General features: G+C 51.1%; 1 protein-coding gene and 1 long non-coding RNA gene across 11 annotated transcripts in view; one reads left to right on the plus strand and one right to left on the minus strand.

Annotated features, from left to right (window-relative positions):
* The window catches only part of Pou2f2 (POU class 2 homeobox 2), a 35,802-nt gene extending 24,163 nt beyond the window's left edge, over nt 1-11,639 (minus strand). For all 10 annotated transcript variants that reach the window (XM_074057267.1, XM_074057266.1, XM_074057269.1 and 7 more), the window contains exons 1-4: nt 11,554-11,639; nt 2,970-3,035; nt 2,834-2,868; nt 2,637-2,693 (exon numbers count right to left, since the gene is read on the minus strand). In XM_074057267.1, the coding sequence (XP_073913368.1) occupies nt 2,637-2,693; nt 2,834-2,868; nt 2,970-3,035; nt 11,554-11,581 (186 nt within the window). In that variant the 5' untranslated portion in view covers nt 11,582-11,639. The remainder of the gene's footprint in view (nt 1-2,636; nt 2,694-2,833; nt 2,869-2,969; nt 3,036-11,553) is intronic.
* Nucleotides 11,640-11,750: 111 nt separating this feature from the next.
* LOC141418039 (uncharacterized) lies at nt 11,751-22,719 on the plus strand. The gene is made up of 4 exons (XR_012442674.1): nt 11,751-11,889; nt 12,044-12,161; nt 18,283-18,430; nt 22,261-22,719. It is a non-coding gene; the product is annotated as an uncharacterized lncRNA (long non-coding RNA).
* The last annotated feature ends 4,935 nt before the right edge of the window (nt 22,720-27,654 follow it).

Consider the following 27,654-nt stretch of genomic DNA (forward strand, 5'->3'; position numbering starts at 1 on the left):
CACTTGAAGGGGAGGCCCACCTAGCTCCTACTCTGTTCCCACTGGCCACTCATTTCAGAATGTGAAACAGAAAAGCTAGTAGGAACCTATGCTGTGGACAAGGCAGATGAGGTCCAGGATTTCTAGGTTGCAACCCCTGCCCCACGGGTCTGCAAGCCCCTCCCTATCTCTCTGACTCTGATGCGGCCATATCTTGCATCACACTCATAGAACAGACCAGCATCACGCCATCCTAGCCTTCCTCTCCTCGATTAAATGTCTAACAGCAGCGCCCATTGGCTGAAAGGCTACTAGCTAATGGACGCTAAGGAGCAGGAGGGCGTGATGGATCACACGTTCTCAGGGATGGTGAGGACATTAGGGAACATCCTTCAGTCCAGTGTCCCAGACCATTTTGCAAAAGGAGATCCAGAAAGAGAAAAGAACTTGTGCACGTCACAGCAGGTCAGCAAGGGGGTGACATATGGAGATGAGTAGATAGAGACGGGGGAAAGGGCAAATGCCAGATGCTGAGTCCCAAGTTATGGGACACAAGTGTCAGAAGTTTTAGGGATACAGGGCTATGGCATGAAGTCAGGGAAGGGATTCTCCCGGGCAGGGGCAATTGGGGCCTCTGGAAGGCCAGTCGCAGTCTGTTTCTTGATCTGTTACTGGTGCTAAGTGTATGCTCAGTTTGGTTTGTGAAAATTCAGAGTCACACACTCAGGATCTCTGAGTGTTTTGATGTGTGGAATATTTTAATGTGAAGTTAAAAAAATAACATTGAATGCCATGGCGAAAACATCATTGTTTTTTTTGGTGCTTTCTCGTTCTTTTGGGCTATCTTAAGAAAGTCTCTATGTGAGGCTAGGCATAGTGGTGTGTGCCTGTCATCCCAGTGACATGGAAATGGAGATGGAGGGATCGTGGTATGAGGCCAGCCTGGGCAAAAAAAGTTAAATGAGACTCTACCTCAAAAAACAAGTCAGTGAGAAGCAAATAAAGGAAACAAACCACAACAGCAAAACAAGCCAGGGAGCTGGAGTATGTATAACTCAAGTGGTAGAGTGACTGCCTAGCAAGCAAAAGGCCCTGAGTTTAACCTCCAGTACTGCCAAAAAAAAAAAAGTTTCAGTGTGACGTGAACATGCCTCAAACATCTCTCCAATGCTGCTCAGCCCATGGAGAACAAGTTTAGACCCTTCGGCACATGAGACTTGGGGTAAATTTTAATAGACATTGTATTTATTTCCATGGCAAGTGATTCTGGTTTTCCATTCATGAAATTTCCATTTAAAAACCATTTATTCAAGCTGTTGAGAAAGAGAGGCAGTTCATGAGTTGATGATTGTTGAAGCTGATGGATGGGTTCCTGGGGGGTTTATTTTCATTATATCCTTCTGTCTATTTTTGTATTGGCTTCACATTTTCCATAATAAAGTGTTTAAAAATTGAGCCACTTAACAAAATTATTATGCAAATAATTTGTGCATGGTAGTGTGCAGAGATGTCTGAGATGATGAGGGAGCACATGAATCACTGCAGTTGGGGAAAGATGGGCCCAGAAGACAGGCAAAGGCTGAGACCAGAGAAACAGGCTGAAGTGTGAACGGAAACCCGGGCCTGGAGAGGGGAGGGAAAATCCTTTGTTCCCTAGGGCCCCACTGGCTTTCCCAAGAGAAGGAAGGCTGTTGCTGGGGTGAGATATAGATCCTATTCAGCTAAGAAGGGAAGGGTGGGGTGATGGGCACACGCTCCTAGTGCTGAGGCAAGAGCCAAGCTTGACATCAGCAGGTCAAGAGCCCTTCTCGCCTGGGCCCCAATCAGATCAAAGCGCTCAATACAGAAGGCACTTGCTCACAAAGCACTTTGTCCTCCCACGGCAGCATCAGGGGCACGCCAGAAGGGGAAAGGACCTCAGAGACCATCCAATCTCACTGCCCATCACCCCCCACCAATGTTAGAGAAGAGGAAACTAAGAACCCAGAGAGGGGAAGTGACTTTCCCATGGTCAAAGGGCAAGGCTGTGCCTGGGTGGAGAGCAGTTCTTAGCCTCCCACCCCATCCCTCAGCCACCTCTAGGCAGGTTCAGGAGTTCTGCTCTTGCCTTAGTGCTACCTTCAGGTCTTTGGGTCTACCTGATGCCTCAAATCAGGCTGGAGGGTAGAAACCTGGGCCCAAGGAGACCCCTGGAAGTTCAGTAGTGCCAAGCACAGGGCCCAATGGGGATTTGGAATTTATGCCATCCGGGCTGCTTCCAGCCTCCCCATCACCCTCTCCTGCATCCCCGCAGCTGTCCTAGCTGGGTCTGCCCCCGGCCCTCCCCACTGTCCCACACCCCCAGTGTGTGTGTGTTGGGGGGCAGGAGATGGTGCAGGTCCCCTTGGTCAGGGAAGTCGGGATGGGGGTGGGGCCTTGGCTTCCTGTTGTTCATCGCCCTGGGGCTCTGGGGGGGATTTCCCTGGCCACCCCCACCCCCTAGGGAAGGGGAAGGAGCCCTAGTGAGTCACAGGCCTGGGGCGGGAACTGAGGGTGAGAAGGGTGGCAGGAGGATCCTTGTCACTGGGTGTTCTCACAGGCCCTGGCCATAGCAGGCAGGCTGACGATCCCCCCACCCCAATAACACTCCTCCCCTGGATGTTCCCACAAGTGCTTACCTTGGTGCTGGGGCCAGTTGGGGACACGGAGAATGGGGAAGTCTTATTCTGGGGGTTCTGTGAAAAGAAAGTTGGGGTGGAGTATGGGAATAGTGAGGCGAAGCAGCTTCAGACATCAGCCCCTCCCACCAGCTGCACAGAGCCCCTCTGCTCCCTCCTCCCCTCCCCGCCCTCCAGCTTGTTCACTCCCTTCTGACCTGATGGTTAGTGTCTGGTCCATTTCTTTCGGTGTCTGAAAGAGATAAGAAAGGATATATTGTCATCAACCACCCTGATACATCTGTCCCATCCTGATCTTCACATGTGCCCACTCCCCTTCCCCTCCCAACCCACCTGTGTGCTCTGATGGGGAGTCCAGACCTTGCTTCTCGGCCTCCAGGGGCTTAGACATTCTTATTTCTGGGAAGAGAGAAAGAATGAAAATGGTGGAGAGGGAGAGGAAGCCATGAGGGCTCTTGGGTCCCTCCTCCGTCACCCTCTCCCAAGACTTTTCCAAATCCCCCTACCCCCTGGCACTTTTGAAGTGAGATTCACCCTTGGTTCTGGACCTCTGCCCTCCTCTGGAAGGATAAGAGAGGGGTCCACAGCCCTTGGGTAAATCTTGCTTTAAACTTTCAAAAAGTGGCACAGGAGTGTCACCCTCTGGGGCGCTGGGGCAGAACAAGAGGCAGAAGGTGGTCATGAGGAAGCATCAGCTGCTCTGGAGGAGGCTGGGGGGTGCTCCAAAGGAACAAATGTGACCTCTGGCCTCCTCCCTAGGTGAGCCGTCCTGCCCCACCAGGTTTCGGGTGAGACATGTTTTCCACTCTGAGTGGAGCCTAGGAGATGTGATAGGGCTGCAGCATCCCCAAAGAAGGGAGTTGTCAGATTCAGGGTGTGATTCAGCCACCCTCTGCCCTGTCACTTTACTTGTCCCCACCTTACTCCCACCAGCCTTTCTCCTCATGTGCAGTGCACGGGCCCAGCAGCCCGAGCCTGCTGCTGTCTAAGCCCAGCATCACCTGCCTGTGCCTGGACCACAGCTTCCAGTATAGTCCTAGACCATGCCCAGGACTCAGCCTTGAATTCCAGCAGCACCCTTGAATCCACTCTATAAATGCAACCCCGTTCTGTAGTTCACATGAGATCCAGGAAATGAAAGGAGGTGACCAAGGGAAAGTGGCAACAACCAACCAACAAACCAACGGAACAAACTCTGTCCTCACAGCGCCAGCACTGAGCACTGCACTAAACAGGAAGCAGAGCTCACATGAATGGTTGGTACTAATATTCCATTTCACAGAGGAGGAAACTGAGGCTCTAAGAAGGGGGTCACTTCTCCAAGAATGCTGCAAGACAGCAGAGGTGCCCTAACTGGATGCAGGACTTTGTGACTCCTGCCTCCTGCCTAATGGGCCCCAGTCCTGATTTCCATGTATCATCTGCAATAGTCCTCAACCCAAGTTTATCTGGATGCCAGCTACCTGCCTTACTGGTCCTGGACCCCAGCCCAACTCATTCTTAGTCCCCTTATTTACCCTAAGTCCTCACTTATACCCAGATGTTCCACGTTGAATGGCCTGCATTCAACCTTAATTCCCAATTGGCTTTAGACCTCACTCAAGACACCCCACAAGTTACTCCCAAATCCCTACCTAAACTGTGACCCAACCACCCCTTTTCAACTCTAGTGTGCTCTGCACCCAAGATATTTAAGGAGGATCAGCTAACAGGAGGGATGGGAAGAATTTCACAATGGAAAAAAAGGTCTAGAAATTTCACAACTGACATGAAATGCCCCTCATAAGACTTCTAATTCAAAAGCCAGGTCATGCACTGCTAGTGGGAGTATAAACTGATTACAAGCACTATGACCCAGCATGTCCACTTCTGGGCATCCACCCAAAACATGCATCCTGCCACCAAAGGGCCAGGTCTGGATGTGGCCACAGCCTTTTCATAATGGTCCCATACTGGAAAGAATCCAAGGTCCCCATCAACAGGTGAACTGAAAAACAAAATGTGGTATGTCCACACAATGAAACACACTACGGCAAGGAAAAAGAACAAACTCCTGCTTCATGCACACTACTGAATCTCTCAGACTAAGTGAAAGTCGCCACACACAAAGGCAGACATAGTTAGGACTCTAGTTTATGGAGTTCAAAACCAAGCAAGTGGATCTCAGATTATCAAGTCAGATTAGGAAAGGGAGTGAGAGAGCCTGCAGGGTTTACACATATGTCAAAATTCATCAAGCCACACTTAAAATTGGAGCTCTTTACTGTATGTTTTAACAAAAAAGAATACAAAAGCTAAAAACATAGTCAGGTGTAGGTTAGGGAGGATGGGGATAGGACGCTGCTGGAGCTCAGAGCCAGTTTCCAGGCACTGCAGATGAGCACTGAATAGCTAATGATCCAGGAAGATGCAAAGGGATCCAGACAATGAGGCCTCTCCTGACTCTGGTCTAACTCACCCAGATCTTAGCCCTACTCCAGGCAACCACCAACCCACACTGTGCCCTAACTCTCCTTCCCAGCATCCTTGAAACACAGCCTCAACCTCCTTTCAGGCTACTCCCTCCAAAAGTATCCACATCGCCCAAGGAGATCCTCAGCTGTCCTTGGCCCCAAAGCCTTCCACAGGTCTCCCCCAAGCAAGGTCCAGGTCCAGGCCCCTTAGCTTGGCCTTCAGGGTGTGGCCTGTCACTCTCTGCCTCTGCTGCTCCTCTCTTGTCACTCATGCATCCTGCTTTTTTTTTTTTTTTTTGGCAATACTGGGGATTGAACTCAGGGCCTTGCATTTGTTAGGCAGGTGCTCTACCACTTGAGCAACACCCCCAGACCTTTTTGCTTTAGCTTTATTTTTCATTTAAGGTCTTACTTTCACCCAAGGCTGATCTCAGAGCAAGTCCCCCTACCTCCACCTCCTGAGTAGCTGGGATTAGATTATAGGTCTGCACCACCATGCCCGGACACATCCTGTTTTTTGACCACAGAGTCCCTCTGCTTGGGGTCTCAATTTTGATGGAAAGGTTACACCTCACAGGTCTAACCCCCAGCCCTGCCACCTAGCTGGTGTCTGCCTCTCCTGCCCACAGATAGGGCAGCCTCTGACCTCACCACCCCAGAAATTCCATACTTGTCCTTGGCCTCTGCTGTGTGGTGTTTGTCCCCTAAGTTTATATGCTCAGTTATAGCCTCCAGTACCTCCCAATGTAACTGCATTTGGAGGGAAAGTAGTTCATGAGGTACAGAAGGTAAAACGAGACTATTAGGATGGGTCCTAATCTAACTGGTATCATCATCACAAGAAGAAACAGGGACACTGGGACACAGAGGGAAGATGGTGAAAAGATACACGGAGAAGTTTGTCATCTGCAAGCCATGGAGAGGGGCCTCAGATAAACCAGCCCTATAAGGCTGGCGGAGTGAATCAAGCGGTAAGAGCGCCTGCCTAGCAAGCCTTGAGGTCTTGAGTTCAAACCTCAGTGCCACCAAAAACCAAAAAGCACAGCCCTGCCAACACCGTGATCTCTAACTTTTAGCTTCCAGAATTGCCAGAAAATACACTTCTGTCATTTCAGCCATCTAGTCTGTGATCCTCTTTTTTTTTTCTTTTTTTCTTTGTTTTGTTTTGTTTTTGCAGTACTGGGGATTGAACTCAGGGCCAAGAGCTCTACCACTTGAGTCACACCTCCAAATCTTTTGCTTTTAGAAAGGGTCTCTCCTGCCCTCCTCTGTGCTGGCACTTGGTTCTAGGACTGTGGCATCTGTGTCCAGGTCCCCTCCCCACCAGACCTGGGGACAGGCCTGCTCTGACTCATCACTAGATCTGAGCCTCCCCAGCCCAGAACCGGTTCTAAACGGTTCACTGAACATCCCTCCCTGCAGCTCTTGCTGTCTCTTACTTGTTTCTGCCCCATCCTGTGATCTCCCTGCCACTCAACAAACATTTCCTGAGGCCTTGCCATGCTCTGGTCCCTCTGTCTGGAACACTGTTCCCCACTCTGTCCACCTGGTCACCTCCTATTCATCCTTCAGAACCCAGCAGACTGTGTCTTCTATGAGGCCACCACCCTGACGCTGCTGACTTGGAGCCAGGGTCCCCCACACTCCGTCTTCTCTGCTTCCCCATCACTTGTCACTGTTCTGGAGACTGTGGCCTTCTAGGTCCCCACATGTCTCCCCCTTTAGCCTGGAAACTCCTCAGGGCAGGTCTGACCTTGGGGTTCCACTCGGTCTAGCAGAGGACCTGTGTGTCAACAGCTGATGGTGGGCACAGGCATTGACCTCCTTCTAGGCCTTTTCTTCTGCTCTTCCCCATGGAGACCTTTTCCTGCTCTCCTGACAGCCCCTGCTCCTCTTTAAGTCCTGCTCACCTATTTTGCAAAGTCCTCCCTGGCCCGCCAGGTGGTCAGTGGCTCTCTCCTCCAGTTTCCTTGCTCTTGCACCCCCATTGCACCCTGATGGCCCTGGACAGTGTGCCTGTCCTTACCCCCGACTGTGCTTAAGAGCCTAAGCTAAAGTCATCAGTGCATAGGCCTCAACTATGTCTTTGTTTTATTTTATATTTATTCATTCATTTATTTATTTGTGGTACCTGGGATTGAACTCAGGGCCTTGCACTTGCTAGGCAGGTGCTCCACCACTTGAGTCACACCTCTGGCTCTTTTTTACTTTTTTTAGTTATTTTTCAGATAGGATCCTGTGTTTGTGCCTGGGCCAGCCTTGGGCTCCAATCCTCCTGCCTATGCCTTCTGTGCAGCTGGGCTCACAGGTGTGAGCTACCACACACCTTGACTGTGTCTTTGGACTGAATGAACACACGATGCAGCCTTCTGCTGACCAGGACTGACATTGTCTAAAGCAAGCCCCATCTCTGCTGTCATTGATGCCTTAAATAAACTTCCATGCCTCTCCAAGGCAATTCTGCCTTAAACCACTGTGCCGACGGCAGCTGGAGACAAAAGATGGTTTGCAGGAAAACATCCACCATTCCATTTCCTTTATTCTCCCTAACTTTTCCTGACAGGGCCTAGTACTCCATGTTCTGCACTTGGCTGGGCCACAGCAAACCAATCAAGAGCTGCCCTTGGTCCAAGTCACTCTTGCTCTTTCCTCCATCCCTATGAGAGCCCAATCCAAGGCAAAGGTGAAGTCATTCCCACCAAGGGGAAATAGGGGGGGGTCCATCTTTTCCATGTACCAAAATAATGTTCTAATAGGGACTTGACGGCATCAGCCACCAGGGACTCAGAGGGGCACACCCTGGCCCAGGCGTGATGCTGCTGTTATTCCTATCCAGATGCTGGTTTCAATGTCACAGGGTGTGACCTGGGCATCTGTCTTTATTTATTTATTTATTTATTTAATTTTGCTGGAACAGGGGTTTGAACGCAGGGCTTTGCACTTGCTAAGCAGGTGTTCTATCGCTTGAGCCATTCCACCAACCCTGTTATGTCTTTTTTAAAATATGCGTGCACCGGATGCTGGTGGCTCACATGCCTGTAATCTTAGCTACTCAGGAGGCAGAGATCAGGAGGATTAAAGTTTGAAGCTAGCCTGGGCAAATAGTTTGTGGGACCCATCTCAAAAAAAATCCATCACAAAAAGAGGGCTGGTGGAGTGGCTCAAAGTGGAGGCCCTGAGTTCAAACCCCAGTGCTCAAAAAAAAAAAAAAGTGTGTGTGGGTATGTGTATTTGCTGTGGATGGAACCCAGGGCCTTGTGCATGCGAGGCAAGCACTCTACAATTGAACCACACCCCCAGCTCTGAGCGTCCAGATTTCCAAAAGCCCCTCTAGATGACTCTAATGTGTTTCAGCCTCCTGGTACCCCCAGAAGCTCCTCTGAAGCCTCATTCACATAGAAAATTTGGATGCATATTTACGACTACCCCTCCCACCATCCCAGGTCTTGTGTAAGTTTTGAGAAGCCAGCAAGAAACAGCAATACATAATGTCCCAGTCCCCTTGGAGCTGTCTTGTTCCTTGAATCCCAGCATCCTCAGGCCAGACCCTACCAGGCCTGCCCAGTCCCTGAGCTCATCTGTACTTGCCCCACTTGCCCCAGGCCTGGTGCTCTGGGTCCTCTCCGCCCTCCTTGGCCCTCCCTCCCCGGACTTTCACTTCTCCTCTGCGTTTCCCCCAGCCAGTTTTAGCAGACTTAGGCCAGCTTCTCGTTAGCACTTACCGAAAATGGGGCTAAATATAGAGGACCCAAGGACTGCCCCTCACCCTTCCTGGCCCCCCTTGGCCTGTCCCCTGGGTCTTCTGCCTCCACAGCCCGCCTCCATCAAGACTATGGCCTAGGAACCCCTGTGGGCAGGGTTGGTGCTACCGGGAACTTCTGTGGGCCCAGCTGGCCCAGCCACCCCCCGCCCCATCTCCCCAGGAGCAGCACCTCACACACCCCTAACCCCACAGCTGTCCCTGGGTGGCCTCAAGGGAGTAAGCACTTCTGAGCTGTCAGGAGGGAGGAATGGAGATGCGGGGAGCAGACACAACAAGAGAGGTGGGCCCAGCTGTGCCGACAACAGGCAAAGAGCTGCCACATTGTACCCAAACCACAGCTACAACCTGGCAGGGCCAGGCCAACACACACAGGACACAGGCATACCCAGATCCTAGTCTGAAATGTTCACAGTCACAGATCTGCAGATGAAGACACATGCTCAGATATGGTGCCACAGACAGGTATGCAAAAGCACTTCCATGTTCTCATACCCAAAGTCACACACAGACATACACCCACTCAGAGTCCACACAGACACAGACACACACACACACACACACACACATCCAGAGTCATGTCATTCTGGGATATGACCAGGAAAGACCCCCGGGACAGTTCACAGATGTGCAGCCTGAGACCAGCAGGACAAATGATCCATCCAAGGCCACCCACTATATTGACTCACATCTCTACAATGATTGATAGATGTCTATACAATATGTTAATTCACACCTAGACAATGTATTGAGTCACATCTATACAATATACTGATCCATATTCATTCACAGAAAACTCAAGTCAGTCCTCCCAAGCTAGAGCTGTTTTGTGAGGAATTCCAAGTAAAGGGTCCAACCTACTGCCTAGCACCTATGAGGTCCCACTTGACCTCAGACAGTCAAACCAGTGATGGAACAGACACTGTGCGTTTGCAGACACTCTGGATCTTATGTCTACACTGTATAGAGATCTATACATGTACATGGCTGCCTCAACACAGTCACCTCAATAAATGAATGCATGCCACTCTGAAGATAGTCTTCGTTCCCCACACCCTTCTGTGCCTTGCTCACCCTCCCATCCTTCACACCCAGCTCAGACACCCTCACCCCCCCAAGAAGTCCTCTCTGGCATCATACTAGCTGAATTGGATATCGTCAGGGCTCTACAACCCCTTGTGCCTCTCCCATCCCAGTCCTGACCATTCTGTATGGTCATTGGTGACAGGTCTGTCTTTGTGGAACTTGAAGCTCCAGCAGGGCAGACCTGAAGCTGCCATTTTCAGTTGTATTTCCAAAATCCAGCACAGAACTGCTCAATGAACACATGTTGTTTTTGTTTTGTTTTTAGCCATACTGAGGTTTGAACTCAAGACCTCACATTTACTAGGCAAGCACTATACCACTCGAGTCATGCCTGCCAGTCCTCAATAAATGCATGCTGATAAAGGATCACAGGGATGTCACACATACTAGTGTGCACATAGGACACACACCAAGACAAGACTCATACCCACAGACACCTAGGAAGGTTTACACCTCCTCACGGTCATGTCAGTACCACAAATGAAGCAATCATGAGGTGTTGAGTGCTTCCCATGTCCCAGGCACTGTGGTAAGCATGTTACTCATGTCACCTCATTTAACGCTCCCATTGACACTGCCAATGTTGATACTGTTATGCAGAGAGATGCACATTCCACCCAATGAGCCAACAAGTATAAGTCGCCTTGTACGGTGTCTGGTGCACAGTGTTCACTCAGTCAACATGTGGTGGATGGGGCATGGAACAAGCTCACAAACATATGATTCAGGCAGCTAAGTGCTAGTAGCTAATGCCTGTAATCCTAGCTACTTGGGAGACAGAGATCAGGAGGACTGCAGTTCAAATCCAGCCAAGGCAAACAGTTTGTGAGACCCTATCTCAAAAATACCCAACACAAAAAAAGCAGACTGCCTGCCTAGCAAGTGTGAGGCCCTGAATTCAAACCTCAGTACTGCCAAAAAAAAAAAAAAAACATTTAGGCAGCAATGTGTCATGAAGAAAAGATAGAGCAGGATGAGAGGATCTAGAGGGACAGGATTAGTGCTAGTCAGAGAAGACCTCCCTGAGAAGATGACAGCTGAGGCAAATGAAGTAAGCCAAGAAAGAGGTCACTGTCAAGGCCACCTCTACAATGTCACATTTAATAGCCCCTACACTGGTTTACACCCAAGCACATAGTAACCACATTCAGAGGACTCAGAACTAATGCACATATACATGGATGCACTGGCACACACTCATACACAGATGCACACACACACACTCAAAAAGAGAAGATTACCACTCAGGTCCCGCAACTTGGCCTTCAACACCTTTGCATCCCCACCTGAAGGATGACCCATGTTGCCACCCCACTGGTTCTCCATATAAAGTGCTGCTACCAACACCTGGCTCCCTCCCATCTTCCCTCCCCCACAACCCTCAGAACTGGGCAGCCAACACAGGGAGACAGGTTGGACACTACTCGTGCCTGATGTGAAAAGGGAGCAGAGACAGGGAGAGGGAGACCCAGTGTGGGAAGAGGGAGCGTTGCTGAAGCACAGAGCAGAAGGACAAGGGAGACAGCTGAGGACAAGGGACAGGGAGTGCTGGCAGAAGTGGTCAGTAGTGCTGTCTATCCTCCCTTCCCCCATGGGTGCGCAGGCACCAGCCCCTTACCTGGAGCCCCCATGCTGGAGTGAACCATTCTGCCCGCCCGCCAGGGCTGGGGAACAACTGTGTCATCTCCCCGCCCTCTCTGGGGGGCCAACCCTCCCTGCCGGAAGCCACCCAGGGAGGAAACCACAGGGCTGGTCCGCCCCCTTCGGAAGGGAAAATACTCTGGCCCACAGACCCGCCCCAGCAGCCCAGTCGACCCCAAATCATGCGTGTGTGCTTGGGGGTGGGAGTTAGTGGGGTGGAAAGCAAGCAGGCTGGAAGAGCTGACTCCTGCATTCCCCACCACCACCAGAAGTGCCTACAACACTTGTCCCAGCACTCCTGATGCCCCGTGGGGTAAACACATCTGGAATAGGACGTGTGGGTCTGGAGAGAAGGCTGGCAGTTTCCTGGGGAGAGGGTGGAGGGGATCCCGTCGCCTGGTCCTGCCCCTCACACTTGACAGGTACCATGTGGAGAGGTGTGCACTGTTACTTGCCCCATTTTACAGAGTAAAAGACTGAAGATCAGAGACGTGACAGGTGGCTTTCTCAAAGACCCAGAGCAAGAAGCATTGAAGCCAAAAGCCGGATGCAGTGGAGAGGCCCAAGTCCTGCACCTGTCCACAGGTAAGGGGTCCTGGGCCACCACTGGAGGAAATAGTGTCCATGAGCAGTGGCAGTGAGGGCGGAGGGTCGGAGCCTCGTCCCAGGACGGCAAGAAGTCTGTCAGAGGGCAAACACGGGCGCCCAAGAAGGCTCAGGTAGAAGAGAACATGGTGTCCCCTGGCTGCCAGGCTGGCCCTTCGCGCTGCGGCGCTCCCAGGCCGGCGTTTCCCTTGGCGCCCGCCAGAGGGCAGCAGCGTCCGGTCAATGGGCCTGAGGGCGGGGCCGGTTGCGGTGAACGGAGCCCCTCCCTCGGCTCCCAACCCCCGTCCCGCCATCCTCCTCCCGCCCTCGCGCGCACACCTGCGAGGGTCACACAAAGGCGCAGGACTCCGGCGCACAACGGCGCAGACAAAGGCGTGCCTGAGACTGCTGCCCTCTTCCTCCTCTTGGCGCTTGGGGTCCGAAGCTGCGGAGCCACCTGACGCCCCCAAACAGCTTTCCATACGCTGTTCCCGCGCTGAGGGGCCCCCCAAACCGCACGTGCACATGCAGATGCCTGGATTCACCCCCCCCACACACACACACAAAAACACTCAAGTATTTCTTCACATAGACCCCAGCAGTTCACACAGATGGACACACAAAGAATCACATGAACACATCTCTGCCCATGGCCCCAACTCAGACCCTCCCTCTTGAACATGGTCTCTCGGCATACAGACACCCGCTCTATTCCCTCACGTGGACCTATGGGCACAAGGACACATCTACACATATGGCTGGCCCAGGCCTGGTCATGTGTATCCACACTCACATGTGTACACCTGTCACATGAATGAGAAGCAGAGCGCCCACTCTGTCTACCAATAGGCTCTGTGTACACAGACACACCCAGGCAGGCAGGTTAGCAGACAGGAATGAACTCAGATCTCTGCACACAGGGGACAGTTTCTAGGCTTCTATACTTCACAACATCCCTTTATCGCAGAGGCCATTTCACAGAGGGCATCCGTAGACTGCTTGGCCACTGCAGGATTTCCATACACTGAGGGCCTTCCCGGCAGCACACCAGTGGCAATGGAGTACTGGATTCTTGTCTTGAAGCTGCATTTGCCCAGTAAGCTCTGTTTTCACTTAGGATTTATTTATGTTTTGAGGGCTAGGAAATGGGAGCCTTAGGACACTGGACAGGGGAAGCAAGAACCAGCTGCTGCCCTCATGCTCCACCCTGAATCTATTCTATGTCACCCATGTGAGGAACATGCTTTTGGACATGACTCCAGGTCACCACTGAAGGCAAGCAAGGAGAGAAGGAACACCCACTTGAAGGACGAAATCCCCCTACTCCTGTACCTTCCCATGCTGGCCCTGGGGTGAAGGAGCCTTGACAGATGGTGGACCTGCCCAGGAAAGGACAGAGGGGCAAAGTTTGGGGCACTCAGGTGGGCAGGGCCTGATAGCTGGGAATGGGGAGGCCCAGGCAGAGTGAGACGTGGCCTGTTTGCCAGAGAAGAGGCCTTGAGCCATGCTGAGCAAGGCAGGTAAGGCACTGGTGCTGGGGAGCAGTGGGGGCCACTTGAGGTGCAGGGAGCCTGCAGGGAGGCAGCATAGGGGAGGCCAGGCTGGGCTCAGGGCTGAGCGGTAATTAAAGGAGACGTAGGGGGCTCCCCAGGGCCAGCGGGGCTGGTAACTGACACGCGGGCCCCATTGCTCCGCTCATATTTCTCGCCAGATCGATACGTTTGACTCCCGACAAGACAATAATCGCTTGTACGCGGCTGGCGAGTCGATCAAATACATTATTAGAGTGAGGTCCCCCGGGGGCCCGCTGGGGAGTGTGGGGGGGGGGAGCAGCCGGCCCACCGGGGACAGTAGAGCGAGATTCTTCACCCCTCAGCCCCCCCCCCCACATGGCCTCTTCCTCCTGGCCACCCCTGGGGACCATCTTGATGGCTCAGTTCTCCAGTCTCTCCCTGGACTCCTGGTATCTTTGGCAATCTCTCTTCCCAGCCCCAGCCTCATCCCTGCTCTGGGTGGGGACCCAAGGGGTCTTTCCACATAGCTTCTGCCTGCCCTCATGTGTAGGGTTGTGGCATGTGGGAGCTCAGAGAGGGTCCTCAGACCCTAGCCTGGAGGAGAGAGGGAGACTGAATCACAGGCCACACTGAATCCATGGCCAGGCTAGGAAGTGAACTGAAACCAAGATTCATTAGCACCAGTCTTCCTCCAGGCTCCCTGCCTCGCTTCTGCACTTTGGCCTTCAACAGAGCCCAGGCTGGGGTAGCCTCTGGGGGCATAGCTTAGGGGCCTAGCCAGGCAGGAAAGCAAGATGGTAAGGGTGGCAGATGAGCCCACAGATAAAGGGCTATGTGGTCAGTCCTGCTTCAGGCCATGTAGTCCCTCAGATACCCTTTCAGTCATGCCCAGCCTCAGCCCTGGCCCACCATGGGCATCACTTGCTCACCTCTTAACCACAACCCTGGCTTCTGGGCTCAAGTCCATCTCCTGTTTATGTGCTGCCTTCCCACCTAGACATGAGGTCTGCTCAGGACTGCTCCAACAGGCCCAAGTCAAAGTCAAGTTCGGTTTAGGCACATTGAGTATCCAGAGACTTAAAATATTTATTCTCCTTCATTATCATCATCATCCACGGCAGCAGAGGTGGCAGCCTCACTGTCTGTTCTGTGCTACTCGAACGTGTTAATCGTCAATCTTCACAACAGTCTTAGGTGGTAGGGTTTCCACCTAAATGGTGGCTGTTATTCCATTTTATTGATGAATTGGGGCTCAGAGAGGTAAAGTCACCTGCCCCAAGATACACAGTGTGTGTCAAACCCAGGTCTGTCCTCTCCACAGCCTGTACTGTCTCTGTTCTGCCATGGGCCTCCCTTTTGGAGCTCTGAAATGCTCCCCATTATCCAGTGGACATCAAGTATAGCTGCTCTTTGCTGGGCACCACTAGCTGACCCCTATATTCCCAGTTACTTGGGAGGCTGTGATAGGGAGGATCATGTTTATAGGCCAGCTTGTGCAAATAGTTTGCAAGACTCCATCTTCAAAATAATCAGAGAAGAATGGACTAGAGGTATGGCTCAAGTGGTAGAGCACCTGCTTTCAATCCTGAGTCAAACTCCAATCCCAACCAAGAGAGAGAGAGAGAATAGCTGTTCTTTGTCTACTCAGGAACACCAGAATCCTCCCAAAACCTTTACAATGTTTACAATGTGTTTCTTGATGTTTGGCAAGGCAGTGACCTCCTTCTGACCACTTCGGCTCCCTTCCCCACTTCTTTCAGTCCAAGCACTTCCTATGTGTTCCTCAGTGCCACACCCTGTGCTGGAAGCTGAGGACCCAGAGATGAGCTAGACTTGAAACTGCTCTCAAGAAGCTTGTGGTCAGCTGGGTGTGGTGGCACAGGCCTGCAATCACAGCTAGTTGTGAGGCAGAGGCAGGAGGATCAAGAGTTTGAGGCTCGTAGTTTGAGAAGACTGGAGTGGGTAACTCTGGCAACCCATACTCATCACGCAGTCAGTAAGGATTCAGTAAATGTGCCAGGATATTGAAAGTAAGTTCATTGAAAGCAAAACAAAGACATGTCTGTTCCCCCTGCCACATACACATAATGCTTACAGTCTTTTGGAGGAGAGTTTTTAAAAGCCACCAATAAATACTTAACTTCAAGTTGGGAAAAGTACTTTTTTTGGGTACTGGAGTTTGAACTCAGGGCCTGGAGCTTGCCACTTAAGCCACACTCACAGCCTTTTTTGCTTTAGTTATTTTTCAGATACAGTCTCACACTTTTGCCCAGGGCTGGTCTTGGACTTCCATCCTCCTGCCTCCACTTCCATTGAAGCTGGGATTATAGGTGTGATCCACCATTCCCAACCCAAGAAACTACTTTCAAGAATAGGCAGAGGGCTGGAGGCATAGCTGAAGTGGTAGAGCACCTGCATCGCAAATGCAAAACCCTGAGTTCAAACACCAATACCACCAAAAAAAATAGGTGGAGGATGATGGACTCAGTGGCTCATGTCTGTAATCCCAGCTACAAGGGAGGCAGAGATTGGGACCAGAAAAGAAGTTCTCAAGATCCTATCTCAATTAATAAGCTGGGTATGGTGGTATGTGCCTGTCGTCTCAGCTACTCAGGAGGTATAAATAAGAGGACTGAGGTCCTGGCTGGCTTAGGCAAAAATGTGAGACCCCATTAAAAAAATAACTGACACAAAAAGGTAGGGTCATGGCTTAAGTGGTAGAGAACTTGCCTAGCAAGTGCAAAGCCCTGAGTTAAAAAAAAAATAAAGGAATAGGTGGAGAAAAAAGAATAGGTAGAGGAATATATCTGATATAAAATGGAGGGTGGCATGCTGTGGAAACCTGTCCTGAGGAGGTGGTGTTTGCATAGCAATTCAACACAGCGTTCAGGAGGCAAAGTGTGTGGGGAAGGCACGCCAAGCACTAGGGCAGAGGAGGTGGTGGCATGGAGGCAATGAACACATGGCAATTCCAGGAGGGGAAGGGAGGCCATACAGCGGAGCAGCATGAATGGGGATGAGATGGAGATGGGGCCGTGCAGGCCATATTTAGAGGCTAGGGAAGAGGCAGGTGCTTGCCTAGCATGCGCAAGGCTCTGGTTCCATTCCTAGCACTGCAAAAAGAAAGAAAGAAAAAAGAGTTTAGAATTTGCTCTAAGAACGGTGAGATGCCACAGAGAGCATGAAGAGATGATACTGTGAACATTTTAATAGATGGTTGCAGCAGCTGTTGGGGGGATTCACTAAAAGACTAGAGTGTGAGGGGGCAGCTGTGAGGAGACTGATGCAGTGTCCACATGAGGGACGATGGCACAGGACTACGGCAGTGCCAGTGGGGTAGGAAGAAGCAGGTATCCCTGGAAGTAATTTTTCAAGTTAACAAAGCAAGACTTGGCAAGTGGCTGAATGTGTGTGGAAGAGGACGGGGTCCAGAATGAACCTTAGGTATGTGGAGGTATCTTTCCCACCGTAGGAAGATGGTGGTAGGGGGAGAGCTCAAGCCCAAGAGAAAGATCAGGGCAAGAAGAGATCTGAGACCTTGGACTGGATTTGATATTGAAGACAGAAGGCTTCTGAGTGAAGAATCCCTCTGGGGCTGGTGTGAGGACAGGGTGGTGGAGTAAATCTAGAGGCAGGAAAGTCAGTGGGTTGATTGGTACAATGGTCCAGGCACTAGGGAGGATGGAGCCATGATAAAGATGAAGGTAGGAATTCAAACAAGAGTCCAAAGGACCAGGAGACTGAGGTGGACAGATGCCAAGGTTATCTCCCACGGATGGTGGGAAGGGGACCAGGTTTGGGAGAAGATCAGGAACAGGCACCTTGGAAGCAGCCAGCTGGCCGGTGCTCCATAAATTCTGTTTGACACACTCTCCCCATCATAGTCACCTGCCACAACCATCTTTCCAAATTCACCAGAATCTCCAGTCACCTCAAGCAGGAAGAGACTACTGTGTCTCAAAGATAAAAGATAATCAAACAAATTCCCACTCTGAAACTCACCCTCTGGTGATCTAGGGCCAGCCCTCTGTACTTTCTAGGCCTCAATTTCCCCATCTGTGAGTGTGAGGTAACCTGGAGGATGCTCTAAGACTTCAAGCTCTAATGTTCAATAGCTTGAAAGAAACAATAACAAGTAAGACGGATGGATGGATGAACCAGCTGATGGAGTGGGGTGGGAAGGGACAGAAAATGGACTTCAAGCTCTCTCTGCAGAAGGGCAGGCTGAATATACTCTGGACCTCCGACTCCTCAAGGTAGGAGGAAGCTGAGGCCCACAGCCACACAGCAAAGTCAGGGCAGACCTAGAGTTCTCTAACCCCAAAGCCTGTGCCTCATCCTGGCATGCACATCTCTCCCAGAGACAGGGTCCTCAGCATCCATCACCACATACTCACCAGAGTCTCCAAGGGACAGGCACTCAGCCCTGGGCCTTCCACCCTCAGTCCTGGAGCCCCAGGCACCCCTGGCTGCGCCTAGACTTTCCACAGTCCCATGTGTGTCCTGCTCTGCTCCAGCTCCAACCTCCTCCACGGGCTCTGTAGCCACAGCCCTCTGCCTCGCACAGGGAGCTGTCCAAAGGCTGAAATGCATCTTTCTCTATGCAGCCCTCATCCATGGTCTGCCCAGAGCTTTCCAGGGGCTCCCTGATTCTCCCTGGACAAAGTCAACCCCTTACCACGGCCTCCAGAACTCCGCAGGACCTCTCCTTCCCACACATGAGCACCACACTGCAGCCACATTGGAGGAAGCCAAGTAAGCTCCCACTTTGGGGCCTGTGACCTGACTTGTCCTCTTGAATGCTCCATACCTCTTCCTAGTCCTTTTATCCTCAGGACTCAGCTCCAAGGCCACCTCCTCCTGGAGGCCCTCCCCCATCACACTCCACTCCTTCACCTATTTTTCTTTTCTTCAGAGCATTCTAGAATTCAATTACCATCTAGTCATTTTACTGTCTGTTTCCCCCTTTAAAATGCAAGCTCTCTGAAAGCAGCTGTCCTTTTCCGTTTTGTTCACTGTGGCATTCCTAAAACATTAACAGTGCCAGACACATAGTAGGTGCTTGAACTGTATTGTTCAATGAATGAATCCTTCCAGGTGCCCACTGCCCATAGCCTGAAGTCCAAGGCTGGCTCTCCAAACCCAAGTGGGGATGGCACCTGTCAGTCTCACCAGCCATTTGCTCTCAGAGCTCACCTTCTCCTTCTGTTCGACAATGTGGTCTCCCTTTGTGCCTGTTGCTCCTGCCTGCTTAATATGCCACACAAATTCCATCCACTGCTGAAGTTTCCCCTCTCCAAAAGCCCCTCTGACTCTGCCAGAAACCTAATTGATAGTAAAGGGCCTCAGTCTTCCCCCAGCTCCTGGGAGTACCTGGCACTAGCTGTTCTGGCTTGAGTTACTTCCCAGCCCGGCTGTACCCCCAGACTGTGAGCTTCTGGAGAACAGCTGTGCTTTCATGTGTTCTTATAGGGTAGGAGCACAGCACTCAGCCTGCACATAACCAGGCCTCTGAGAATGTATGTTGAATGAGGACGCCTGCCCCATGTACTGTAATATGTACAGGTGAATATAATGACTTATCTGTGGTCAGACAGATGAGGGCTTGGGAACTGGTTCCTCCATTCATTTGTTATATAACTGCAGGGCAGTAGCTTCCCTCTCTGAGTCTCAGGCTTCTCATCTGTGAAATGGGGATGGTAGCATGGGCTGACGAGAATTGCATAATACTCTCTGCCATGCCTTACTGTACAAATGTATTCATGACAACATGGTTTGAGACTGAGAAAAATCAGAAACAATTTTTCTATCACCAACAGGACAATGAATAAATAAATTACAGTATATTCATACTCAGGAGCCACTTGTAGTGGTGAATTAGAATAGATAAGTCTACGGACATGAACATGGAAAATTCTCCAAGAAAGATAAAGCAATTCACAGAATGATTTTAAAAACTTTATATAATTTATATAAACACATATGAAACACTGCATTTTCTGTGAGTGGACAGGTATTGAGCAAATGTACAAGAAACAGTTTAGAAGGTTTTTTTTTTTCCTTTGGTGGTGTACTGGGGCTTGAACTTAGGGCCTAACCCTTGCTAGGCAGGTGCTCTTACTGCTTGAGCCATTCCACCAGCCCTTTTTGGTGATGGGTTTTTTCAAGATATGGTCTTGTGAACTATTTGCCTGGGCTTGCTTGGAACTGCTATCCTCCTGATCGCTGCCTCCTGAGTAGCTAAGATTACAAGCATGAGGGGACCAGAACTGGAGAAGCAAAGGAGAGCCAAAGGAGAGTTTCACCTTTTCTGTAATGATTTCAGGTTCAACAATGAGATTGCATTCATTTTTGTGTGTGTGGTGCTGGAGATCTAACCCAGGGCCTTGCACATGCTAGGCATGCACTCTACCACTGAGCTACACCCCAGCCCACAGACTGTGGAGTGCCTTGAGTGGTACAGTGCCTGCCTAGCAAGCACAAGGCCCTGAGTTCAACCTCTAGTGCTGCCAAAAATTTTTCAAATTAGAATATCTGGGTATAGTAGTACCTTCCTTATAGTCCCAGCTACTCAAGAGGCTGAGGTGGGAACATCACTTGAGGCCACAAGTTTGAGACCAGCCTGGGCAATATAGCAAAACCCTGTCTCAAAAAAATTAGGGATGGGCACAGCAACTTAAGAGGATCTCAGTTGGAGGCCAGCTGGAGCAAAGGTAGCAAGATCCTTTTTCAAAAACAAGCTGGGCATAGGGCTTCACACCTAAAAGCCCAGCTACTTAGGAGGCAGAGATAGGAAGATGGAGGCTTCAGGCTGACTTGGGAAAAGTTAGCTCAAGATCCCATGTGAAAAACAAACTAAAAATAAAAGGGACTGTGGTTGTAGCTAAAGTGGAAGAGCACTTGCCTAGCAAGTATGAAGCCCTGAGTTCAATACCCAGTACCACAAAAGAAAAAAATAGAATATATTAAATGATACACAGGTGGAAAAGTCAAGAATGATTGTCTCAAAGGTGAGGATTGATGGTTAGTTACTTCCAGCAGGATAGAGCCTCATGTTGGGGAAGGGATACACAGGATGGGGGCTTCTGGGTGCTGGGGGCTTCTCGCCCAGCAACCAGTGCTTCCTAAAAACACAGACCAATTCATACTCCCTCCTCTCTCTCATTTCAAGGCCCAGAAGGAGACTTAATACAAGTCTGTGTTCGGTAGGGTGCGCCCCATCACTGCCTGAGCTCTGAGGGACTGAGGCCGCTGTCCAGGGTACTAATAACCAAAGTAGGAGGACACAGGGGAGACTGGTCAAGAAAGCCAGCTAGCTTCAAGTCTCCTCGTTCTAAAGGCTACTCTTGACCCACCCTCTGACAGGGCCCCACTAGTTTCTACTTCTCTCTCTGGCTCTCCCCCGACCCTGTTCATTTCCTCCATGCAGGGTGATTTTCTATTCCTGCCATCCAAACCCAAATTCCTCCTTGCTTCAGGACTTTGCTCTTTTTATTAAAATGGGAATCTCATTACGTAGCCCAGACTGGCCTCAACTCTTGAGCCTCTGGTCTCAGCCTCCTGAAGAGCTGGTATTATAGGCATGCACACGAAACCGGGTTGGAACCTTTGTTCTTGCTCTTCCTCTGAATGGTGCCATACCCCAGATGTTTGCATGGCTTGTTCCCTCACTTATTGCAGGGTCCCACTTAAATGTCCCCTCCACAAAGAGGTCCTTGTGATTACTCTTCCTCGCAAAGCCTTTCTTCCCCCCATCACTCTGCCTTTTACCATGATGCTCTTCCCTCTAACATCCAAGTTGCCATGTGTCCTATGCTATGTGCTTACTACCTCTGATCCCCCACTTGGATGCTCTTGCCCAGAGGACAGGGAGTATTCTGCACTGTTAAAGTCTTTGTTTTGTTTTGGTTTTGGTGGTACTCAGAATTGAACTCAGGGCTTTGCTAGAGTGCTAGGCAAGCACTCTACTACTTGGGTCATGTCCCAGTCCTTCTGCTCTTTGTTTTTCAGATAGGGTAGTATGCTTTTGCCTGGGCTGGCCCATACCATGATTCTCTTACCTTCACTTTCTCAGTAGTTCAGATTATTGACATGTACTAGCACACTTAGATTATTTTGTTGTTGTTGTTGTTTTGGGAACTGGGGTTTGAACTCAGGCCTTTGTGCTTGCAAGGCAGGCATTCTACTGCTAAGCCATACCTCTAGTCCCAGCTTGTTTTTGAGATAGGATCTTGCTAACGTTGTCCTCCTATCTCAGCCTCCCAACTAGCTGGTATTATAGACATGTACCACCCTGCCAGCTTGTCCTGTTATGTTTAATCATATGTTTATTCATTTTGTTTGTTAGTTGATTTGCTTTAAAACAAGGTCTTACTACCAGGGCAGTCTCAAACTCTTTCTTCTCCTGCTTCAGCCTCCTGAGTGCTGGAGGTGCGTGACACCACACCTGGCTTTTTGTTTATTCATTTTATTTATTTTTAATAATGGGAACTCATCACTCAGTATTCAGATTAGAACTGTGACAACAACGACCCTGTCTTGTGTCTGTCCTGTTCACTGATGTGTCTCTAATGCTTGTACCATAGATAGTCAGCACCTATTTGACGAAGAAAAAGCTGACCAGACTGGGGTGTGGTAGACCAGCAGGTGCAAGGCCCTGGTTTAATCCCTAGTACCACCCCCCTCCAAGAAAAAAGAAGAAGGAAGAAGAGGGAAGAGGAAGAGAAGAAGACAGAAAAAGAAGAAGAAAAAGAAATGCTGACAAATGGAGAATGTCCTCCACACCCTGCCAAAAGGAACTAATGTTAGAGCCCATCTGGACTCATTAGGAGGTAGATGAGGGTGGAGAAAAAATTCTATGAGGTGGTGGTTATGACTCCGAAAAGGAAACCGAGGGTCAGAGAGGAAAGACATCTGTCACAGAGTCACAGTGAGTCCACGGCAGAGCCAGGATTTGGACCCCTCACACCAAGGCAGCCACATGTCCCAAGTACCTCCCTAGTGGTGGGCTCCTGACAAACATTTCTAGACTGAACCAATAAAGACCAACCAGAGTTGTTAGCTCCGAATGATAGTCCTGGCTTTGCTATTCACTGACTGATGATCTTGAACAAACCACTTGCCTTCTTTGAGCCTCAATGTCCCCATCTGAAAAGCAGGACAATAATAACAACTATGCCTAAGGTGGCCAGGGGTCAATGAGTGCACAGAGGCTGGAAACTTAGCACACAGAAAGTGGTCTTTGGGCTGGCAGAGTGGCTCAAGTGGTAGAGCACCTGCCTAGCAAGCATGAGGCCCTGAGTTCAAACCTCAGTACCACCCAAAAAAAGAAAAGATTAAATTGCTTAGCCAGGCACAGGTAGCTCACGCCTGTAACCCCAGCTACTCAGGAGGTAGAAATCAGGAGGATCATGGTTTGAAGCCAGCCCAGGACAAATAGTTCACAAGACCCTATCTTGAAAATACCCACCATGAAAAAGTGGCTCAAGGTGGCTCAAGGCTCAAGTTCAAACCCCAATATCAAAAAAAAGAAAAGAAAAAGAAAAAGAAAAGAAAGTGGTCCTTGAGCAGCTGATTTTCACTTATCCACTTAAGAACTTAAGAGGACACCATGAACAAAGGCTGAGAGGCCAGTGGAGAGAGGCTCACTCAGGAGGGACCTCTCAGAGGAAGGGCACCTGGAGCCAAATGGAAAAGGACCCCTAAATCTCACCCTGCTGCAAAGGCAGGAAGTGAGAGGACTTGTTGTGCCCTTGGGTGGTGGTGATCAGGAAGCCAGGAAGGGAAAGAAACACATGCTATAAGAGAAATATCTCCCCATTTCCCACCCCTCTCTTCATTGACTCCTCCCTTGTTCTGGGTTTTCCTGTTTTTGGCCAGAATCCTACCCTCCTATGCCAGTCCTGCCAACCTCATTTCCATCCTAGGACCAAGCTCTGGTCCTATTGCTCACACCCTGGCCTTTCCACATGGCTGGTTCCAAGGGATCTTTCTCTTCTCTGTTAGAAAGCCCCTTATTAACAGGACAACTAGTATCTGAAGGAGTTGAAAACATTCAGAACCAGTGAAAAGTTAGAACTGTGGAAGCATAAGCCAGCATGTGACATGGTTATAGGTACAAGTGTCTACCCACAACCTTTTTTTAAAAACACAAATGGCCAAGTCCCATAAGTCAGAGAGACCTCTCTACCACAGAGCTCCTCACTCTAATTTGCAACCAGGTATCAGTGAGGCCAAGGCAGGGAGGTATGGGTGCCACCCTAATGTAAAGATCTTTTGATGTGGGATGGGTCACTGAGTCTTGGATGAAGGTGGCAGCTAGGAAAGGAGACCCAGAGTTATTTCAGAATCTTCTTTTTCCCAAGTGCCTCCCATCCGTCAGCCTCCCCTCAATTCAACCTGGAGATGTCTCATTTCTCTTGCTCCTCTGCCACCTCCTCCCACCCTACCTGCCCCATCTGAGGCCACCTTCGTCTTTGTCTCTTCTCTCCCTCTGACCAGTCCTACAGCACAGGTTCTTCCTCACTCAATCACCACTCCATAGGTAGCTCTTTAGCCTTGTCCATGTGGCAGACACTGAGCTAGGGACTAATGATGCAGAAGCCTCTGCCCCCAGGGGGCAGACAATGGAGATGAGGTCTGGGGTCTTGAATCTATCCCTACCCTCCTCCTTAAAGTATGATGCTGTCAGGTCACTCCTCTGCCCAGGCCAAGAGGAAAAATCATGGCATCTGAGGTCTGTTTACTTCTCTAGCTTCACCTTCCTAAGCCATGAAGGGAAGGTGAATACACAACCTGCAGCTGTGAGATACCATCATGGGGACCCTCGGGGTGACCATGTTCCCCAGAGTCCCTACTCAGGAACTGAAAGAACCCAGGGCCTACAAAGCACAGGAGGGATGGTAAACATTACTTTCCGGGGAGAAACCCACAGGCAAGTGACTTGAGCAAAGTCAAATGACACAACACGTCTGTTACAGACATGTGAACCATCCCTTGGGTCTCCTGCTGTTTCTCTGGACATAGACGAATCCTCACTCCTTCAGGTGCTGTCCTCTGAGGTAAGAAGAAGGGCTTAAGACCCTTCCTCTGAGCTTCCCATTGGCCTTCCAAGGCCCTGGGTCTCTGTTTATTTTTATGGCTGTGGAAGGGGGGAAGACCCAAGAGAGAGGTGGGGTGAGACAGGAATGTGAGGGACGAGGTAGGAATGAAAAGCCTGTAGCAAGGCAGAGAAAAGAGGGGTGTAAAAAAAAGAATAACTGGGGGCTTGGAAGCTAGAACGAGAAGTGTATGGAGGTTTTTAAATCCCTGGGGGAAGAGGCAGCAATAAAGGAGAGAGTCAGAGTCAAGCAGAGAGAAACAGAAAGAGAAAGAGAGGCAGGGATAAAGAAGAGCAGAAAGAAAGACAAAGAGAAAAGGAGAGGAAAGAAAGAAGGAGGGAGGGAAGAAGATAAGCCAACTGAGGTAAGGTTGCAGGCCTTCTGTAAATTGCTTCCCTGACACCCTCTCCTAGGCCTCTCATGCCAGCAGTCCTGTGGGGTGTGTGGTGTTGTCCCCCAGTGCTGGGCAGAGCTGGTACTGATACAGGGAGGAATGGCCAACTTCCAACCTTGTCCTTTCCTCTTCACCCAGCTGCCTCCCAGATGAAGGGGCCAAGTTCAGTGTGGCAGGGGAAGGCCCTGGGAGCTGCAACAAGGGCCCGGGAATGAGGTCTGCCTGTCCCCTTAGGTGCCCCTGCCACTGATGCCCCACCTGTTCTTGTGCCTGCCTTCTACAGGCAGCAGCTACTGGGTAGGCTGCAGCTCCGGACTTTGGCCAACACCTCTTCAACCTGTGGTCATCATCTCCCACCCCAAAACCCAGCTCCTGCCTGTCTCTGTGCCCCCCACCCAAGACCACTCATCCAGAGCCCATCTTTATGCTCCCCTATGCAAAAGGTTTGGGGTAATTAATGGAGGGGAGTGCAGCACCTAGGTAGGGGCGGAGGGCTTGGTGGATGGTTGAGGATGTACTGGGACTGGCTGACATGGAAGAGGAGGAAGAGGAGGGGGTCCTGGTGATGGACGATCCGATTCTTTGGTGGGGGGACAGCAGGGAAGGGGGTGGAAGAGGGCTGGGGGAGGGGTGGCAAAGAAGCGGTTGGGGGGAGCAGGACCAGGCTCACATTTGGCATTCAGGGCAGCTGACAATAAAAATGCTTTATTGCCAAGAAACTGGATCGATCGGGGCTGGAGGGGGCCGGCAGGGGGGACGCGGAGGGCTCAGCACAGAGGCCGGCTGCCCGGCCTCTGCAGCGACCAGGGCCCGAGCCGCCCTCCCCCCTGCGCCCCCCTCCCCGCCTCCTGCCCTTTCTCTCTCCTGCAGCCACCGCTTAGTTCTTATTATATTTTTTCTTATATATTTTTTCCCCCAGCTTCTCCTGCTCCTGTTTCTTTTTTTTTTTTTTCTTTTAATTTTTTTTTAAACTCACTGCACTCCCAATGCCGCAGGCTGGGTGGGGGTAGGGTAGGGGTGTCTGCCCAGACCAGGCCCTACCCACAGGGCTCCCATGGCTGTTGGCTCTGGGATGAGCCCCACTCTGCCTCCATACCCTATTTCCTGGTTCAATCAGCAGCGCCCCCCCTCCCTTGCAGAGTGTGGCCCCATGTGTTGCCTATCTTCCCCACCACCTCTCCTAAAGGCGTCCTTCCACCCATAGAGCATCCCCCACACCCCACACCCACAGGGCTCAGGGCCCTGGCCAGATCTTCTTCCCCTCCCCCCTACCTGGCCCCCTGCTCACTCTTCAAGCCATTTGGCTGATGGTCAGAACTGTCCGTCAAGGGGGCTCTGAGCCCCTGGGGACCCAGATGGGAGGAGTGAAGGGGAGAGGTCGGGGGTCAGGCCACGTCCCCTCAGCTTTTCTCTTTCCCCTCCCCCTTCCTAACAAAGAGAGTAGCAGCCTGACACTGACGGGGGTAGGGGGGGTGGCTGGTATTCAGGGAAGCAAGAGAGGGCTGAAGACAGCCATGGGCAGGAGGTGGGGTGGGGGCTGCCTGCCCCTCCTCTGCCCGCCCCTTCTGGGTCAAGGCTAAGGTGATTCCTCAACCTCTCCAGGCTGGGCTGGGAGGGGAGGAGGATCTGGGCAGACAAAGAGCAGGAGCCCCGGGGAGTTGGGGGCTGGGGGGAAGCACCTGGGACCCGGCAGTCCTGGCTGAGGGAGAGGCAGCAGGCACCCTCTTGGCCCTGGCCTCCCTCTCCTGATAGCCCTACCTCCCATCTGCACCAATCCCTAGGGGTCCCAAAGCCTACAGAACCTGCCCCAGAGCTGGAACAGGGTTGTGTGGGAGCAGCAGGGAAACTGAGGCCTAGAGAAGGGTGACAGAGCCAGGGGTGGGACCTAGGATGGAGGTTCAGTTGCAGTCCCAGGATTTTCAGTGCTATCTAGGAGACTTTCCCTTCCCACTCCTTTTCCTACCAAGGAAAGACTCCTTCCTTCCCTGCCCTTCTGCTTGTAGATCAGGGCTGACTTAGATGCAGGGGCAGGTATTAGAATGTTCTATGGAAAGGGAAAAAGAGTGAGAAGTGGGAGAGGATGAGATTTCTCCTCTCTAAGGCCAGTAAGGAATGTGAGGGACCAAAAGAAAGAAACCCTAACTACAATGTCTCTCTGGCTCTGGCCTGGTGCAGCTTTGATGAGAAAGTCGGAGGGCAGGAAGCCAGGTAGACAGGGCGCTCCTGAGCTACCTGCCAGCCGTAGCTGGAGAAGAGAGCCACAGTCACACAGCACAGGAGGACCCACAGTCCTGTCCCCCAAACCAACAGGACATGGCCTCCCACTTGCCCAGCCTGACTGTGGAAGACAAAGGAGCTATGGCAGTGAACGACTGCGAGCCCCTTGCCCACAGGGATAAAGCACCACCAGAGACACAGAAATCTTCTGTGCTTAAATTCTCCTAGCAAGGCTGAGGGGGCTCTCAGGAAGAGGGCCACAGCCAAGG

Source organism: Castor canadensis, chromosome 16, assembly GCF_047511655.1.
Source record: "Castor canadensis chromosome 16, mCasCan1.hap1v2, whole genome shotgun sequence".
Lineage (NCBI taxonomy): Eukaryota > Metazoa > Chordata > Mammalia > Rodentia > Castoridae > Castor > Castor canadensis.